The sequence below is a fragment of the Lethenteron reissneri genome, chromosome 69, assembly GCF_015708825.2.
Source record: "Lethenteron reissneri isolate LAM-NWPU_2019-01 chromosome 69, ASM1570882v1, whole genome shotgun sequence".
NCBI classification, from domain to species: Eukaryota; Metazoa; Chordata; class Hyperoartia; order Petromyzontiformes; family Petromyzontidae; genus Lethenteron; species Lethenteron reissneri.
Window position 1 is genome coordinate 7,656,019 of NC_083847.1, and position 20,513 is coordinate 7,676,531.

General features: G+C 45.5%; 1 protein-coding gene across 1 annotated transcript in view; it reads right to left on the reverse strand.

The window, feature by feature from the left end:
• Positions 1-3,488: 3,488 nt before the first annotated feature.
• Positions 3,489-20,513, reverse strand: part of LOC133360683 (mucin-2-like) — a 41,435-nt gene continuing 24,410 nt past the window's right edge. Inside the window, exons 17-30 of the mRNA XM_061579474.1 lie at positions 20,300-20,445; positions 19,573-19,711; positions 18,544-18,645; positions 17,917-18,111; positions 16,704-16,943; positions 15,240-15,393; positions 14,040-14,165; positions 12,999-13,146; positions 11,564-11,601; positions 10,414-11,091; positions 8,817-8,873; positions 6,777-6,932; positions 6,119-6,274; positions 3,489-3,661 (exon numbers count right to left, since the gene is read on the reverse strand). Coding sequence (XP_061435458.1) covers positions 3,489-3,661; positions 6,119-6,274; positions 6,777-6,932; positions 8,817-8,873; positions 10,414-11,091; positions 11,564-11,601; positions 12,999-13,146; positions 14,040-14,165; positions 15,240-15,393; positions 16,704-16,943; positions 17,917-18,111; positions 18,544-18,645; positions 19,573-19,711; positions 20,300-20,445 — 2,508 coding nt within the window. The remainder of the gene's footprint in view (positions 3,662-6,118; positions 6,275-6,776; positions 6,933-8,816; positions 8,874-10,413; positions 11,092-11,563; positions 11,602-12,998; positions 13,147-14,039; positions 14,166-15,239; positions 15,394-16,703; positions 16,944-17,916; positions 18,112-18,543; positions 18,646-19,572; positions 19,712-20,299; positions 20,446-20,513) is intronic.

The window sequence follows — 20,513 nt, forward strand, 5'->3', positions numbered from 1 at the left end:
TGGAATGGAGAGCATGGGAGTACATCACAATAAAGGACTGTGGCATTCTGCTCTGTGAAGTCCATATTATAAATATTCAGCCTATGACATCTGTTACACAGATTATCACCTATCCAAAACCTATCCAGGATAAAGTCTTAATTAGTTTCTGAGATCTAACAAATTAAGTGACATTGTTTGATTTGATCCTAAGCAGTAAACTTCCTTATATAGTCTAACAAAATGAACACACCTGGCCCTCCTGAGGGTGAGGGTTCTGGCTCCTTGATGCCGGAGGTTGGAGGTGGGGGTGTCTTGTCCTTCGGTGCAGTTGGTTCTTGAGGAGGAGCGCCACTCTCTTCAGGAGCTGGCTTTGTTGACTTTTCTTCTACAGGGGGTTTCGTTGGCACTTTGAAAGAAAAGCAAAGGATGGATCTTAAGGGAATGCAGATTTCTCAAACATTCTGAGTTGAACCTTGTAAAATGTTGTAAGCAACCTGCAGACAATACTTTAATCTGGATTACGAATACGTTACTGGACAATTATACTAAATAATGTACAGCTCTTTGCCAATACACTGCTCAATTAAAGCCTCCCCATGGTGTCTGGGTTGGGGGGGGGGTTATTTGACGATGCTTCATCATGTTCTTCAGTGCGGGTTAGTGAACGTGGAATGGAGAGCATGGAAGTACATTACAATAGAGGGCTGTGGCATTCTGCTCTGTGAAGTCCATATTATAAATATTCAGCCTATGACATCTGTTACACAGATTATCACCTATCCAAAACCTATCCAGGATCAAGTCTTAATTAGTTTCTGAGATCTAACAAATTAAGACACTTTGTTTGATTTGATCCTAAGCTGTATACTTCCTGTATATATATATATAATCTTACAACATGAACACACCTGGCCCTTCTGAAGGTGAGGGTTCTGGTTCATTGATGCCGGAGGTTGGAGGTGGGGGTGTCTTGTCCTTCGGTGCAGTTGGTTCTTGAGGAGGAGCGCCACTCTCTTCAGGAGCTGGCTTTGTTGGCTTTTCCTCAACAGGGGGTTTCGTTGGCACTTTAAAAGAAAAGCAAAGGATGGATGTTAAGGGAATGCAGATTTCTCAAGCATTTTCAGTTGAATCTTGTAAAATGTTGTAAGCAAACTTGAGACAATACTTTAATCTGGATAACGAATACGTTACTGGACAATTATACTAAATAATGTACAGCTCTTTGCCAATACACTGCTCAATTAAAGCCTCCCCATGGTGTCTGGGTTGAGGGGGTTATTTGACGATGCTTCATCATGCTCTTCAGTGCGGGTTAGTGAACGTGGAATGGAGAGCATGGGAGTACATCACAATAAAGGACTGTGGCATTCTGCTCTGTGAAGTCCATATTATAAATATTCACCCTATGACATCTGTTACACAGATTGTCACCTATCCAAAACCTATCCAGGATAAAGTCTTAATTAGTTTCTGAGATCTAACAAATTAAGTTACATTGTTTGGTTTGATCCTAAGCAGTAAACTTCCTGTACATATATATAATCTAACAAAATGAACACACCTGGCCCTCCTGAGGGTGAGGGTTCTGGCTCCTTGATGCCGGAAGTTGGAGGTGGGGGGGTCTTGTCCTTTGGTGCAGTTGGTTCTTGAGGAGGAGCGCCACTCTCTTCAGGAGCTGGCTTTGTTGGCTTTTCCTCAACAGGGGGTTTCGTTGGCACTTTAAAAGAAAAGCAAAGGATGGATGTTAAGGGAATGCAGATTTCTCAAGCATTTTCAGTTGAATCTTGTAAAATGTTGTAAGCAAACTTGAGACAATACTTTAATCTGGATAACGAATACGTTACTGGACAATTATACTAAATAATGTACAGCTCTTTGCCAATACACTGCTCAATTAAAGCCTCCCCATGGTGTCTGGGTTGGGGGGGTTATTTGACGATGCTTCATCATGCTCTTCAGTGCGGGTTAGTGAACGTGGAATGGAGAGCATGGGAGTACATCATAATAAAGGACTGTGGCATTCTGCTCTGTGAAGTCCATATTATAAATATTCACCCTATGACATCTGTTACACAGATTATCACCTATCCAAAACCTATCCAGGATCAAGTCTTAATTAGTTTCTGAGATCTAACAAATTAAGTGACATTGTTTGGTTTGATCCTAAGCAGTAATCTACCTGTATATATATAATCTAACAAAATGAACACACCTGGCCCTCCTGAGGGTGAGGGTTCTGGCTCGTTGACGCCGGAGGTTGGAGGTGGGGGTGTCTTGTCCTTCGGTGCAGTTGGTTCTTGAGGAGGAGCGCCACTCTCTTCTGGAGCTGGCTTTGTTGGCTTTTCCTCAACAGGGGGTTTCGATGGCACTTTGAAAGAAAAGCAAAGGATGGATCTTAAGGGAATGCAGATTTCTCAAACATTCTGAGTTGAACCTTGTAAAATGTTGTAAGCAACCTGCAGACAATACTTTAATCTGGATTACGAATAAGTTACTGGACAGTTATACTAAATAATGTACGGCTCTTTTCCAATACACTGCTCAATAAAAGCCTCCCCACGGTGTCTGGGTTGGGGGGGTTATTTGACGATGCTTCATCATGCTCTTCAGTGCGGGTTAGTGAACGTGGAATGGAGAGCATGGAAGTACATCACAATAAAGTTACGTGGCATTCTGCTCTGTGAAGTCCATATTATAAATATTCAGCCTATGACATCTGTTACACAGATTATCACCTATCCAAAACCAATCCAGGATCAAGTTTAATTAGTTTCTGAGATCTAACAAATTAAGTGACGTTGTTTGGTTTGATCCTAAGCAGTAAACTTCCTGTATATATATATAATCTAACAAAATGAACACACCTGGCCCTCCTGAGGGTGAGGGTTCTGGCTCCTTGATGCCGGAGGTTGGAGGTGGGGGTGTCTTGTCCTTCGGTGCAGTTGGTTCTTGAGGAGGAGCGCCACTCTCTTCAGGAGCTGGCTTTGTTGGCTTTTCTTCGACAGGGGGTTTCGTTGGCACTTTGAAAGAAAAGCAAAGGATGGATCTTAAGGGAATGCAGATTTCTCAAACATTCTGAGTTGAACCTTGTAAAATGTTGTAAGCAACCTGCAGACAATACTTTAATCTGGATTACGAATACGTTACTGGACAATTATACTAAATAATGTACAGCTCTTTGCCAATGCACTGCTCAATTAAAGCCTCCCCATGGTGTCTGGGTTGGGGGGGGGGGTTATTTGACGATGCTTCATCATGTTCTTCAGTGCGGGTTAGTGAACGTGGAATGGAGAGCATGGGAGTACATTACAATAGAGGGCTGTGGCATTGTGCTCTGTGAAGTCCATATTATAAATATTCAGCCTATGACATCTGTTACACAGATTATCACCTATCCAAAACCTATCCAGGATCAAGTCTTAATTAGTTTCTGAGATCTAACAAATTAAGACACTTTGTTTGATTTGATCCTAAGCTGTATACTTCCTGTATATATATATAAAATCTTACAACATGAACACACCTGGCCCTTCTGAAGGTGAGGGTTCTGGTTCATTGATGCCGGAGGTTGGAGGTGGGGGTGTCTTGTCCTTCGGTGCAGTTGGTTCTTGAGGAGGAGCGCCACTCTCTTCAGGAGCTGGCTTTGTTGGCTTTTCCTCAACAGGGGGTTTCGTTGGCACTTTAAAAGAAAAGCAAAGGATGGATGTTAAGGGAATGCAGATTTCTCAAGCATTTTCAGTTGAATCTTGTAAAATGTTGTAAGCAAACTTGAGACAATACTTTAATCTGGATAACGAATACGTTACTGGACAATTATACTAAATAATGTACAGCTCTTTGCCAATACACTGCTCAATTAAAGCCTCCCCATGGTGTCTGGGTTGGGGGGGGTTATTTGACGATACTTCATCATGCTCTTCAGTGCGGGTTAGTGAACGTGGAATGGAGAGCATGGAAGTACATCACAATAAGAGGCTGTGGCATTCTGCTCTGTGAAGTCCATATTATAAATATTCAGCCTATGACATCTGTTACACAGATTATCACCTATCCAAAACCTATCCAGGATCAAGTCTTAATTAGTTTCTGAGATCTAACAAATTAAGTGACACTTGTTTGATTTGATCCTAAGCAGTATACTTCCTGTATATATATATAAATCTACAAAATGAACACACCTGGCCCTTCTGAAGGTGAGGGTTCTGGCTCATTGATGCCGGAGGTTGGAGGTGGGGGTGTCTTGTCCTTCGGTGCAGTTGGTTCTTGAGGAGGAGCGCCACTCTCTTCAGGAGCTGGCTTTGTTGGCTTTTCCTCAACAGGGGGTTTCGTTGGCACTTTAAAAGAAAAGCAAAGGATGGATGTTAAGGGAATGCAGATTTCTCAAGCATTTTCAGTTGAATCTTGTAAAATGTTGTAAGCAAACTTGAGACAATACTTTAATCTGGATAACGAATACGTTACTGGACAATTATACTAAATAATGTACAGCTCTTTGCCAATACACTGCTCAATTAAAGCCTCCCCATGGTGTCTGGGTTGAGGGGGTTATTTGACGATGCTTCATCATGCTCTTCAGTGCGGGTTAGTGAACGTGGAATGGAGAGCATGGGAGTACATCACAATAAAGGACTGTGGCATTCTGCTCTGTGAAGTCCATATTATAAATATTCACCCTATGACATCTGTTACACAGATTGTCACCTATCCAAAACCTATCCAGGATAAAGTCTTAATTAGTTTCTGAGATCTAACAAATTAAGTTACATTGTTTGGTTTGATCCTAAGCAGTAACTTCCTGTATATATATATAATCTAACAAAATGAACACACCTGGCCCTCCTGAGGGTGAGGGTTCTGGCTCCTTGATGCCGGAGGTTGGAGGTGGGGGTGTCTTGTCCTTCGGTGCAGTTGGTTCTTGAGGAGGAGCGCCACTCTCTTCAGGAGCTGGCTTTGTTGGCTTTTCCTCAACAGGGGGTTTCGTTGGCACTTTGAAAGAAAAGCAAAGGATGGATCTTAAGGGAATGCAGATTTCTCAAGCATTTTCAGTTGAATCTTGTAAAATGTTGTAAGCAAACTTCAGACAATACTTTAATCTGGATAACGAATACGTTACTGGACAATTATACTAAATAATGTACAGCTCTTTGCCAATACACTGCTCAATTAAAGCCTCCCCATGGTGTCTGGGTTGAGGGGGTTATTTGACGATGCTTCATCATGCTCTTCAGTGCGGGTTAGTGAACGTGGAATGGAGAGCATGGGAGTACATCACAATAAAGGACTGTGGCATTCTGCTCTGTGAAGTCCATATTATAAATATTCACCCTATGACATCTGTTACACAGATTGTCACCTATCCAAAACCTATCCAGGATAAAGTCTTAATTAGTTTCTGAGATCTAACAAATTAAGTTACATTGTTTGGTTTGATCCTAAGCAGTAAACTTCCTGTACATATATATAATCTAACAAAATGAACACACCTGGCCCTCCTGAGGGTGAGGGTTCTGGCTCCTTGATGCCGGAAGTTGGAGGTGGGGGGGTCTTGTCCTTTGGTGCAGTTGGTTCTTGAGGGGGAGCGCCACTCTCTTCAGGAGCTGGCTTTGTTGGCTTTTCCTCAACAGGGGGTTTCGTTGGCACTTTAAAAGAAAAGCAAAAGATGGATGTTAAGGGAATGCAGATTTCTCAAGCATTTTCAGTTGAATCTTGTAAAATGTTGTAAGCAAACTTGAGACAATACTTTAATCTGGATAACGAATACGTTACTGGACAATTATACTAAATAATGTACAGCTCTTTGCCAATACACTGCTCAATTAAAGCCTCCCCATGGTGTCTGGGTTGAGGGGGTTATTTGACGATGCTTCATCATGCTCTTCAGTGCGGGTTAGTGAACGTGGAATGGAGAGCATGGGAGTACATCACAATAAAGGACTGTGGCATTCTGCTCTGTGAAGTCCATATTATAAATATTCACCCTATGACATCTGTTACACAGATTGTCACCTATCCAAAACCTATCCAGGATAAAGTCTTAATTAGTTTCTGAGATCTAACAAATTAAGTTACATTGTTTGGTTTGATCCTAAGCAGTAAACTTCCTGTATATATATATAATCTAACAAAATGAACACACCTGGCCCTCCTGAGGGTGAGGGTTCTGGCTCCTTGTTGCCGGAGGTTGGAGGTGGGGGTGTCTTGTCCTTCGGTGCAGTTGGTTCTTGAGGAGGAGCGCCACTCTCTTCAGGAGCTGGCTTTGTTGGCTTTTCCTCAACAGGGGGTTTCGATGGCACTTTGAAAGAAAAGCAAAGGATGGATGTTAAGGGAATGCAGATTTCTCAAGCATTTTCAGTTGAATCTTGTAAAATGTTGTAAGCAAACTTCAGACAATACTTTAATCTGTATTACAAATAAGTTACTGGACAGTTATACTAAATAATGTACAGCTCTTTGCCAATACACTGCTCAATAAAAGCCTCCCCATGGTGTCTGAGTTGGGGGGGTTATTTGACGATGTTTCATCATGCTCTTCAGTGCGGGTTTGTGAATGTGGGATGGGGAGCATGGAAGTACATCACAATTAAGAGGTGTGGCATTCTGCTCTGTGCAGTCTATATTGTAAATATTCAGCCTATGACATCTGTTACACAGATTGTCACCTATCCAAAACTATCCACTAACAAGTCTTTATTAGTTTCTGAGACCTAACAAATTAGGTGACATTGTTTGATTTGATCCTAAGCTGTATACTTCCTGTATATATATATATATATAATCTTACAAAATGAACACACCTGGCCCTTCTGAAGGTGAGGGTTCTGGCTCCTTGTTGCCGGAGGTTGGAGGTGGGGGTGTCTTGTCCTTCGGTGCAGTTGGTTCTGGAGGAGGAGCACCACTCTCTGCAGGAGCTGGCTTTGTTGGCTTTTCGTCAACCGGGGGTTTCGGTGTTACTTTGGAAGAAAAGCCAGGGATTGGGTGTTGACACAATGTAGATATTTCTCGAATTCTCAGTTGCACTTTGTAAATGTTGCAAGTCAAGTTTTAGACGATACTTTCAATCTGCATCATGAATTTGGTTATAGAAACGTATTCATCACGCTTGCTGAGCACAGATCTATGGGCCCCAAATTCCAAGCAGCCTTCAACACAACGGTATTAAATAATTAATAGTTTTCTTTTTGAAAGGATATAATATCTTGGGACAGAGACTTTATTATATAATTCCTAAGTGGAGCATTGTGAGAGAAGAGGTGGTGTCTATAACTATCTGTTGGCTTAACACCGAAATTTACGAGACGAAAAATCAGACAGATAGATCAGATATTCTTAGGTTTTACCTACGTGACTTTACCGAAAAAACCTAAGAATATGAATCCTTGCAGTCACGAAAGCTTCAAATCTAGATAGATCAGATCCTTGACATAGGTGGAGGAATCATTGAGTGAAGTTCACAGGAACAGTAGTCATAGTCGTGGTGATGGAAGAGTGACAAGGAGCGGCTGGAGTCAATTAGTGAGTGCTGGATCATCTATTGAAAGGTATTACTTAGGTAATGTTCTAATGTGAGTAACCACAAGTTCAGAACCAGACTGACCACCCGGTTTGTTCAACTTGCTTTGCTTCTTCAGAAACTCGGATTGTGAGAAGGAAAGACTTAAGAACACTGGAGAGTTTTACGACGTGGATATGAAGAATTGTCGTAAAATGCAAATAGAGACTGTTAATCATAATCAACGTTTTTGGGTTTAGATCGCGTTATTTATAAATGTGTCGTAACCCTCCACCACCCGACACGGCCAATCAGTAAAAAAGTGTCACGTTGACAAAAGACAAATAGTTCACTGCTTTAGCCCACCGATGTGTTGAAGCGTGAAACCACAACATTTACACGCTTCAATACACCGGTGGGCTAAAGCAGTGAACTCTTTGTCTTTTGTCAACGTGACACTTTTTTACTGATTGGCCGTGTCGGGTGGTGGAGGGTTACGACACATTTATAAATAACGCGATCTAAACCCAAAAACGTTGATTATGAATAATATCGGTCGCGAAAGCCTACGTGTTAAAGAGACTGTTAAGTAAGCGATGTGTATTGGGCACTTTGTTGGAGGTGAAAGTGTAGTTTTGGAAGGAAGTTGAAAAGGAGACCGAAACTGAAAGAACAAAAAAGATCAAACTTGATCCGGAGCTTTCATGACTGCAGAAATTACTCTTTGGTTCTTTTGGTAAAGGCACGTAGAAAAAAGAAAATAGAATACGACGTTTCTATTGCAACACAAGCAACCGTCATCAGGTAGAACTACATTTCAGAGAGAGACAAAACACAGACAGACAAACAAGCAGAGAGACACACACAGAGACACACAAAGAGAGACACACAACATAGACACACAGATACCCAATGCCTCTGTGTCGAGGCTTTAAATAGAGAGGGGTTGGGTGAGAGATAGAGGTGGGTCTGCTGGAGCAGATAAATTAGCATGCCAATGAAAGACCCAACAAGACTGGCACATTTTAGAGAGAGTTGTGTGGAAATTATTTAATTTATTTTCTTTCTACATGACTTTACCGAAAGAACCAAAGAGTAATCAAAAAAGATCCTTGACGTTTAGAGAATGATGGGCCGTGTGGTGAAATGGAGGAAGCTTCGGATCAGAGGAGGATGGAGGGAGCGAGTTGGAGCCAAAGACCTATCATTGGGCAGATGACTAAAGATCACACATCCCAAGATACACTCCAATATTGTATTCATTCTCAAACTGTTTGTAGTGTATCAGTACTTAAGTTGCACCTTGAAAACTGTAATAATGTTGCCTACTTGTATGGGTATTTACCATTTTTTGTGGTTGGCCCAGGTGGCCTTGTGGCTTCAACTGGTGGAACGATGATTTCTGCAAAAACATGGCATGTGATATACGTAAATTAAAACTGTTTGCACAGCTACACATATTTCTCAACTGGAATTCACGAAGCAATTAGCGCCCCCCCCCCCCCCCCGACTGCAAAAACCTTGGCAGGACCCTCCTGAAAATGAGTCGTGAAACTTAGTGAAGCTATTCTGGGTGAACCAGCGGGTAATAACATTTTTAAAAATACCATTTACAGTTAATTCTTAAGTGAATGTCGGCCGATAATCAGATTTACAGATTAGCAACGCTTCATTGCACCTTTTATGCGCAGGCTTGTTTTTATTAATACATTGTTTTATTACTAACTAGTGCAAGCAACATGTTTCAATAAATATAATAATTCACCTGATATGATTTTTTGGAAATGTGTTATCTATGATCAGACCACTAACAACTACTCCAAACATTTGCTATTTTTCTGCAAAAAAAATGTTGATGAACTTGATTCAACTCCTTATATTTAAAGACGTAGCCATCGGAAACTGCTCAATGTAAAGATTCGTTCTGGTTTTTTTTGGAAAGAACAAAAAATAATTCACCTAAGACTTCATGAGGGGAAGCTCTCCTACCTTTTACCGTTTTCGAATTATTCGGATTTGAACATATTAAACTGTGTATGTTTTTGTTCAAATTATTTTAATCTGAAAAATCTCAACGATTCTCGCTTCAATGTTACGTGCTGTTTAATGCATCTATCAAAGGAAAAAGCCGCAATCTTATAATTTTTAACGATTTCTGAATGACAAGCACAAGCATTTTTATGGGGTAATTTAAATCGAGATTTGGGAGCCTTAAAATTAAAAATGGCGATTTTTCTGATTGGTTTTCTGTGTCCTAAAAGCTATGAATGTACCAAATGTCAGCTTTCTACCTTGTCAGTAAGTACCCTTGAGGTTTTTGATACGTAGATACATACAGATCAACGTCTTTATTTACATAGTAGATTAATACCAGCGTTCAGGGTTTGTGACTTGGTGCTCACATAATCGCAAACATGTAAGCAAGAATAAACAATTTTGCATTATCTGTGTCTTTGCTCTGTACGACTTAATCCCTCCGCCCCAGGAGTGATGGCACAGAGGTCACAGCGTTGATCTGGTACCACTGTTAACCTGGGTTCGATTCCAGGCAGTTGCCTGTGGATATGTATATCGCCCTCAATTGCAGTGAATTTATTTACTGCCCGGTCACCAATCATTTACGCACTTGATTTAGCTAAATTCCAGCTGTGAGATAAAAATATCGGGTGGACTACCATGCTATTTCCCTCACTCTCATAAGCAGAGCGAGTGGGAGGTTAATTCGTGTACTGTGTGTGGACCTTAAAAATAGCTTCAAGGGATTTGTGAGGTCGCTTTATAATATCCGTTTTCGTGGGCCGTTTTCAAACACGAAAGATTGAACTTCTCTGCCAGAGTTCCATTCGTCTTGTGACGTGACACCAATAGTAAAATCAGGATAAAATTGGGGAGGGGGGAATTACATCAATGAACCTGAAAACCACCATCAAAGCGTAAGTTACCTTCATCTGGCACTGGGGATGTCGGTGCTGTTGACAGAGGAGCAGTGGTTGCTGGCGAAATCAGCGAGCAGCAAAACCTGACCTTGTAGTTGTAGCAGAATGGCATGGCCTGATCCGTGTGTGAGCATTTCAACCCCACGTCCTTGTCACAAGTGATTGTCTGGCCCAACTCCTCCCACGGTGTGTTCGGGTATTTGTCCGCACGGCAGTCGATGTTTTCCACCAAGAATCCCGGCGCGCAGACAACTTTCCCCGAGGCTGTGACCTTCTGGTACGATTCCTCGTCGCCCTCGTTGTCGGCATTCGGAGACTGCTCGTCGTACCACTCAGACCAGCTTCCTGAGCAGGGCACTTGACTCGCGCTCGTCGTTGCTGTTGGCTGCTGTGTGGTGTCACCTTCAACCGGAGCGCCCACCGTGGTCGTACGACCCTTGGGCGGTTGCGTCGGAGCCACGTCGGGCACAGCTGTGCTCGAGCCGACGATGGGTGGCTCGGTTGGGAGCGGCGGTACGGCGGCGGTCGCGGTAGTGGTGTTGGGAGTTATCCCACACTCCACTGAGTCTACCACCTCCCCGAGATGCGAGCAAGTTTTGGTGGTCGCACAGTACCCATCGGGGTCGAATTCTTTTGATATGAAGGAGCCCAGCTCGTACAGTCGTTCGTGGTAACAGCATCCATCTGAATATAAAATATTAGTGAGCGTTACAGGTGGGGGGGGGGGGGTTGTAATAACTGGCTTTTGAGCAATTGATTGCTCATGCCACTGCTAACACACTGCTGGGTGGACAGAGGCGAGGTGGGATTTGAGAAACCTTCACCATATTTTCAACTTCTGCGCTGGGAGATTGAATCAAACTGGCAGCCTCTGGATGGCAAGACCAGTATGCCGAGCAATACGCCGCAGCAGTCCACCAATGTTGGTTTAATCGCATCGGTTACGCAAATCATTTGAGGGTGGCTACGTATTATGAAAAAGATCGCAATTATATCTGCTAATGACACGGACGCAAAAAGGTGATTTTGAGACAACAAAAGGTGATACTGTGACCATAGCCTCGGTCTCCCCATCGTGCCTGGGCATGTCACATGACATCTTAAGGAAAAGGTTTCCCCCTGTCCCTGACATAAAGGAATGGCTGTCCTTGGGTACCTGGTATTTCGCAAAGCAGCTCAGCATTGTCGCATGTGCTGCAGTCACACAGAGAAGACACACAACAAGGACAATTATACAAGCACATACAGCTGTATTTGTAAAATAATGTTCAAAATGAATGTGATACTGGAGAGAACGAGCGCTCTAGCAGAGCGCATGGATGGCCGTCGGTGTCCAGTGGAAGAGGTTCAGTAATTCCGTACAAACCGATGGCTTTTAAATCACCAGTGCGTGTACGTGTGCCGTCTGCTGCTGCATTCAACTTAAATTATCACGCAAGCGATGTTCCGACCGAATGTTTTCGTTTTTCTTTTGTGTTGCAACTGCCGCGATTGGGGATTTACCTTGTGACCTACGTTGTTACAGGACTGTAAATTATCATAATATAAACTATCTACATAAATAAAGACCCTATGTCTCTAAAACCTCTAGCGTACATTCCGACAAGGGCAAAAGTTGAAATGTGGTACCCAGGTAACTTTTAGGACACAATTAGCAGAAGAAACAATCTGAATATCACGGATTCTTTTTTAAGGCCCCCAAATCTCGATTTTAAGCACTCAATAAACATGTTTGTGCGTGTCATTCAGCAGAAACCGTTCAAAATATAAGATTGCGGGTTTTTTTCTTTTGATAGAACGTTAAACAGCAATAAAATTGAAGCGAGAACCATTGTTCTATCTTTTATTGTTTTTTAGATTTGTCGGATTCAAGTGATTTAAAATGAAAAAATGCACATGTTATGATGTTCAAATCTGAATAATTCCAAAGAACGTAGTCTTTAAATTGAGCGATTTCCGATGGGTACGTCTTTAAATATGAGAAGTTGAATCAAGTTGTCAACGCATTTTAGTGTTTTTTTTGCAGAAGATACCCAATTTTTTTAGTAGTTGTTAGTGTCTGATCGTAGATAAAAATTGTAAAAAGAAACATCAGGTTCATTATTATATTTATTGAAACCTTTTGTCTGGCGAAGACAGGCTTTATGAACTAATTCTAATATAAACTATGATCATTATTTTTTTCTTTTACCAGGTAGGGCTCACTGTACCTATATAGCTATTTTTATTAAAAGCCACCTTGTCCACAAGTGAGAGCCCAGCGAATTGGCTTAAGTGGAAATATATAGCAACCAAATACTCTAAATGCGTGTTCCTAAATGTGGAGGGAAAGATCGGAGGACTCCGGGGAAAATCAACGTGACCACGAGCAGAGAGACACGCAAACTCCAAATATAAAAGCGTCAGGGTCGGGATCCAACCCACGACCTCCTGCATACCAGGCGAGGCAGTTAACATCTCCTAGCCACCGTGCTAACCCATCGCACCACGGCAGCATCCGTGCATTAGGGACAGACAAAACATGTTAAATGGACGCGATATTGATCCGTGAGCACGCGGTGTCAATGTGGGTGAAAGCAGAGGGACCTCACCAGATTTGGCATGTCTTGGCGATGTGGATCTGCTGCCCGGCCAGGATGACGTCATCCTCAACAAAGCAGCTGCAGTTGGCTTTTGGCACGCAGTGCATGGTGTTCTCGTCCAAGTATGGCGTGTCTGGCGGGCAGTGCGGGTAGCAGCCTGCAGCGAGAATAGCGGTGAATCGTTATCCCTACGTCACTACTAAGACTAAGGTGCCATTCATAAATGGCGTCACGTGATTTTGGATAATTTTTGACCCCCCCCCCCCCCCCCTTGTCACACGGCGTCACAAAAAGTCAGACCCCCCCTCAAATGTGACGTTACAAAGCTCTGCCCCCCCCCCAAACCATATTTCCATTTTGAAAATAAAACATGCTTCAAATCGCTTTAAACTGTTTATAGGTGGCGTCGTGTCGCCACTTTGGAAGGGTTTAGCCAGAGATCAATCGATAAAAAAAATTGCTCCGCGTTTTGGGCAACTGAGAAAATGGGAGACGTCTTCTTGCGTTGCTTGGCACAAAGGGCAGCAGTTTGGAACGTTTGGGTCGATTCGATTTTGGTAATCAGCGAGCATGGAGCAGTAACCTGACACTGCTCGTACCAGTTGACGGTAAGTCCAATCAGCTCCACATACTTCTGCTCCACATCAGTCCATCTCTTCTCTAGCCTGTGCCATGCCCGTTTAGTCCCATATATCTGGCCAACCAGAAGCTCCTTGGACATGTCGTGGCTTAGCATGCAGGCTACATAACCCAGCCAACGCAGCCAACCACTAACACCACCACGACCGCTATTAACATTGGCAACCAATGCCATCAGTACCGGCACCACCACTGCCACCAAAACTATCATCATAATGGAGCGTTTTGTAAGGTTGCACTCAGGGTCAGTAGATCAGAGGAGGTGGACAAACGTATGCATTCGGAGGATGTTGATACTGACGATAACGATGATAACGACGATGACGATAATGGTAATGATGACTATAATTACGACAAGAATGACTAGTATGATGCTAACGAGTTGACGGTGATGATGCAGTAAAAACAAACCTTCGATGGGAGGCAGGGAACCTTGGTTCAGTTTCTGGAGGTGGCTGCAGGTGCTGGGAAGGGAACTGCATGGATTGTAGTGCCACGTGCATTCCGACTCCTCGTTGTAGAAGTCGCAGAAGACGGCTGAAGGCGGGGGGAGGTGCGTAGTGTGGAGGGGAGGGATTAACAGAGGTAACATCGTAAGAAACTCATCACTGGCATCGATCTCCACGATACCTGTAGCGTTGCACCACTAGCTTGGCACGACATCCAACATTTCTCACCGCGCGCTGGGGGCTTCTTCAGGAAATCATTTGCCAGAGAAGCTCGCAGCGTGCGAAGCTAAATGTCGGGAAAATCGTCCGGAGCAAAACGTGGTATGACCCGAAAAACACACCGTCAGGCTATGTGTATGTGTGTGTGTGTTTGTTGAACTTCTTTCCCACCGTACGTAGCTAATCGTGCTAACCGGAGGTGTGGACTATATGGTAGATACCCTCTTAACGACGGCATTTGGTTCAACAAAATCGGTCATTAAGTGATTTGCTCGTTAAGCGAGTATAGTAAATACAGGCAAGTCCCCAGGTTACGGAAGGGTTAGGGGTTCCCGAGAAATATCCACAATCCGAGTTTTCCGTATGTCGGAAACTGAATTATTTTAGATAATTTAACATTTATTTGGTGTTCTTTTAGTCTTACGCTGATGTAATGTCACGTCTGTCCAATATAGCATCTGCCACATAAGCAATTAATCTGATATACACCTTCTGTTGATAATTTTGGTAATTCGTCTTTAGTACAAGATACTAGTTTTTTAATTTGTGTACTGTACCAAATCTTACTTTAATGTTTTGCTTTTGTCGGACAAACCGACAGTCATTAAGGGGAGAAGTGGGTGCAATCGAGGTCGAACAGGTGGGAACGTTGAGGTTGGAGGTTGGCGACGGGGTGACGGGAGATGGGGGGGGTGATGATAAGGGATTAATGAGGACACCTGGCGCCGGGCAGGCGGTGGGCTTAAGGGGACTCGGAATGAGCAGGCAGATATAAGCGGGAGTGTGCGTGAACGGAGAAGAGTTGCCCGGTAACCAAGAGAGAGACATCTCGCCGCTGCCGCTCAAGCCGTCAACGGGACCTGAACCCTCACACGATCGCCGGGTGGGTGTTGGCTGAACACCTACCCCCCCCCCCTCCCCCTGTTGCATGCGTTCTACTCACGGCAGCGGTCGGGCGTCCTCCACTTGATGCACACGCCAGCTTCGTTGCAGACCTGGGCGTACGCAGCCACTGCAGTGCAGAAACACTCGCAGTCGCCACCATCGCATGCGCACGAGTCGCGAATGCACGCCTCCAGGAACGGCGCGTGGTCCACCTGGGTCAGGACAAGGGGAGCGAGGTAATATTAAAAATCCGCGATCAGTCGCCAACAGAAAGGCAAGGGAGAGGAGCAGCCGCGTCGGGTGTCGAGGGCGTCCACATAACAACAACAACCGCCGTTCACCACTAAGTAGCGGTTACGTTACCACGGAGGCGCGCTTGTGCCATGCTAAGTGCACTTAGAGGTTGCGTAAAGTGTCGAAGGCCCGCTGGCAGGAGGTCACGTAACAGACCAAGGTGCCATGGGTTGACTGACTGAAATGACTGGCAGATGCACCAACTGTGCTCCATACTGCGCTAACTGTCTGCGTTTTAGCCGCCCGGCACTCCGCTCAATGTTGTGAGCGTCGTTCTTCTGCCCCCTCGTTGTTGCTGGAGGGTGACTGCCTCCAACCCCCCAGCAGCATCCTTCCTGACCCTCCTGCAGAAAGTCCGATTTTGACACTGCTGGTACCGGTCATCGGAAAGTCCAATACTTGAACGGTCAGCACACACATCACACACCTCCTCGCATGCACGGTCAAGACAAATACAAAAACAAAGATCTCCTGTTAGCGGGCACCTATGAAGGCCAGCACAGTACATAAAGGCATGGGTGGCCCGCACCACGCCGGGCTGTCCTTTATTTCCCCAGTGGCGATGTTTACACAGGCTGAGTCGACCTAGGGGAGGCCCAGGACCAGTTCAGATAATCGTCACTGGTGTTAGTGGCCGTCAGTAGGCATAAAATTCGGGTCACCAGGATCATAGCGCATCGCGCTACCCGCACAGCCACTGCTCCCCAACACCCATTCAATACGTATGGTTATCACTCAGCCGCAAACAGCGTTGAACAAAGGTGTATAATTCGTTTAACACGTAGGCTTTCGCAACCAATATTATCCATAAGAGGTTTTTTGGGTGAGATTGCATAAATATAAACGTGTCGTTAAATATAATTGTGGCCGTGTCGGGTGGTGGCGGATTTAACGACGCATTTATATTTACATGATCTAGCCCAAAAAAACCTCTTATGCGTGTCGTTGTTTGGTGCAAACTACCCCGGCGACGGGGAAACCACAGACAAGCAGAAAGGTAGCCAGAACCAGTGTCAACAGTTGCCTAGGCTCTGTGGTGAGAAATTTGGGTGTTTATTTATATCATTAACCCCTCCACTTGCTACTCCTGCCTTCACATCATGAACCATCGACGACCCACGGGAAGTCCGAGGGGGTTTTACGGCTGCGTGCCGAGTTCCAGAGGCCACCAGCGGCCAGCCCCCTCCCCCTCGACCCGCCTTGTCCACGCCGTCCGTAGGCGACTCACGTGGTCGTGGCACGAGCTGAAGACGTCACTGGCGAGCACGTGGCACTGGCGCAGCGCCCACGCTTGGCGGTGCGGGTTCTGCTGGCACGGCTCCACCGCCTCCGTCATGACGGCGCAGCTCTCCTTGATCCTCCAACTGTTGCCGAACGCCAGCACGGACGCGGTCGTGGAGCCGTCGGCCGCTGTCAAGTCGTCGCTGTCGCGCCCATTGTAGTTGCCACAGAGGCCACACAGGGTGCCCTGGGGTGGGTAAGGGGGGGTCGGGAGTAGGGTGGCATCGAGCCGTGAGCGAAACGAAGCCGAGAGTAGACAGTTCCCGGGCAGCCCAAAGGGGTTGACCCCCTCGGATTCGCAAGACAAACTGTATCAACTTGAACTCGTTTGATCCTAATACAATAATTACAATGATCCGGCGGCTTACAGGGAGGAGGGAGAGGGCAGATTTTCAAAAACGCCGGAAAATCACCAAACATCATGATTTTAAATGACTTAATTTTGGGCATTCTTGTATGACGTAACTTTTTTTTAGGTGTTTCCGTGTGTTTTTAGGGTCTTCTATAGTAGTGTAGTAGTATAGTAGTTTAGTATAATAGTGTAGTAGTATACTATAGTAGTGTGATGGGCCTTTGTAGGATGAATGTTGAGAGATTTATGAGGGGCATTGGATGACCAATAAGGTCTGAATTGGTCTGTAATAAGGTAGGGCACTAATACGGGGTTGACAGGTATGGGTCTAAGATCGGAAGTTCATGCGCCTGTGGAGGAGTTAAGTATGCAGCTCCAATCTCTTCCGGGTCATCTAGCCGGTGTAGGGCTTTCTAGAACTCCCCTCTAGGGAGGCCGTTCCGCCGGCATGGTCATGAGCAAGCAATTGCAGTGCCCCGCCATTCCCTTTGTCCCTAACACCTCTCTTTGTCCAGTCAGTGAGCTCGGCGGTTGAGTGAGCGGCTCGCAATCGGAAGATTGCAAATCCCTGGTTGGGAGATGACAACTCGGCCTCCGTCATCCGTCTGCGATCTATATGCTGATTAAGACTCTGTTGGGAAGTCTGAATAATCATTTGAGTAGGATAAAAGTGTGATTGTTTTATTCAAAATATAGCTCTTTTTCTCTTATAATCTCTCCTCCATCTAACAATAATTATTATTATTTAACACGCACCATTACCACCATCCACCACCAAAATCACCACCACCACCACAGTGACCCTGACCTTGTACTTGGAGTCGACCTTGACGAAGATGCTCGTGCGTCGGTCCCACATGACCATGATGCCGATGCCGGTCTGCACGATGCGGTAGAGCCCCACCGAGTGGATGGTCAGATCGTCCACCATCGCCGGGATCTTTCCGGCCACGGGCACCACCATCACCTCCCCGTTCACCATGTGAACCTCCACGTTGTAATCCTGGAGTGGACGAGGGAGGAAGATGAGGAAGGGAGGGAGGTGAGGGAGGGAGGGAGGTAAAGGAGGGAGATGTGGGGGGGAGGGAAAGTTGGAGGGAGGGAGATGACAGAAAGACCCCAGTGGCCAAGCACATTCGGAATAGACCCTGATGCCAGGGAATAAACTGGCGATGGGGTGAGAGAACCTGTTGTCTAATCCTCCTGGACCTCTCCTGGCCCGTAGACACCCCTAACTTTTGCACTCCCTTGTTTGCACACTCAATTGCTATGCCAAGAACAAAGAGCCATGGTCCAGCATAGACTTGCGAAGAAACCAATCGACTCGCGCGTACACGGAGACCAGTAAGCTCATCAGCTCGCAGCGCTTGGAAACCTCAAGCCAGCCCACGTCGCACCGCCGTCCGCCGGCCACTGGAATGGTCCTTGATTTCACCTTGATGTAGAAGCGGATCGCCTTGGAGCAGCTCGAGTCCACAGCACTGCAGTCCTTGCCGGTGATGATCTGAAAGTTGCCCTCGGCTGAGGAGCAGTAGTCCTGGTCGGCACAAAGCGAGGGCAATTAGGTGATCCATCCATCCAATCGCTGTGCATCCCTCCGTTTGTCCATAGATAAATCCGTCCATTTGTGCGATAATTCTCCCCCACCCAGTTGTGGAGCTGCCCGCTGTATAATGTAGAGTGTATAGTGTACTATACACTCTACACTATGCAGTAAACATTACTATATACTACACACTATACTATACACTACACTACTATACACTACACTACTATACACTACACTATACACTACACCAATATACTCAATTGAAAACTCATTTCTTTAGAACTGCTTGATGGTGTTGCTGTGTTTTTGTTTGCTGTGCTTCCCGCGCACCTCTGATTAGCGCAATTGGTTACGTACAGTGCCAAAAAAGTTAAACATTCACATATACATACGTACTACACTTTACACTACATACTACACTACACTATACACTACGCTACTATACACTACACTACTAAACACTACACTACTATACACTACACTATACACTTTTATACACTAAACTACGATACACTACATCACTATACTACATTTCTTTTGAACTGATTGTTGTGTTTAGTTTGCTGTCCTTACCCCGCACCTCCGATTAGCACGGTTGGCTATGCACGGTGTGAAAGAAGTTCAACACACATATATACATATTGATGTCTGTAAGTCCCGACTAAAAACACATATCACCAAAACCAGTTTCCTCTCGTGCACTTTGATTCTCTGACTCTTATTCTGCACCCCCCCCCCCCCTGGTTCCTGCTTAATTAGCAGTGCTCCTCTTTGTGCGTGGCGCTTTGAGACTTTATTGTGAAAGGCGCCTGATAGTCACAAATGATTGTTACGGATTCATTCGTAATGAATGAATTTGCTCGCCCGTCGTCAGTCCGTGGCGTGCGTGAGCGGCGCGTCCGTTCTGGTGCCCACCTGCACGATGCTGGAGTCGCAGTTCCCGTCGAAGATGAATCTCTTGCCGTCGAAGGTGACGTAGTGGCCGTCCCCGTACATGCGGCACGTACCAGGGCACTCGGCCGAGTTGCAGCTCCACGCGCCGCTGCCGCACGTGCTGCACCCACGCACGCGCGCGACGTCTCAAAGGGACGGAGCGGCGGGCCCTTCAAACCCCCTAGCCCAATATTTTCTCTCGTAATAACAAAAAATGTATATCCCGACGGGTATTTCGTAAAGTATAAGGAGATATGACGTCACAGGCGGGTCCCTGCTGCTTTCGCAATGTTACGAACGTGCTCCTGGAAAACCCCGTCCTCGCAAATCGGATCGTCGCAAATCGGATACCTTTTATTCTCCCATAAATGGCAGAAACAGTAGACGCGTCACTTGCCCGTGTGTGTTTTTCCTCCTTGTCAGCCATATTCAACGGGGTTTAACTGGTACAAATCCACAAACGCACTTAATAATAACAAAAGCTCGCTGCGCCAAAATGACACCGGAAACCGGACTGACTATGTCCAAACGTGCTCGGAGTCTTGTCGGAAGATGCGCCGTAAATCAAGTTTCTGTGTCCTAAACCTATCCAGGTGAAGAAATGCTGTTGTCTTTCCCCCCCACAAAGCAGTAGCCATCTAATCTCGCAGCCACCAGACTCGGGACAGCTGCGCCGCGCCAAGCCCCCCCCCCCCCCCACTTCACTCACCACACGTTGCAGTCCACCTTGATGGTATCTCCCTTGCCATAGACAATGCCGTGATGCTGGCACGGGCAATCCTCCGGAGGGATACAGTTGCCGTTGTCGTCTGGGATAAGTCCATCCCCGCACGGGCAGTCCGATTCGCACGGCGGCTAAGACAGGGGCCGAGAAGTGGGGCAAACAACACAGAGGAAGAGTGAAACGCCGGGGATTCATCTTT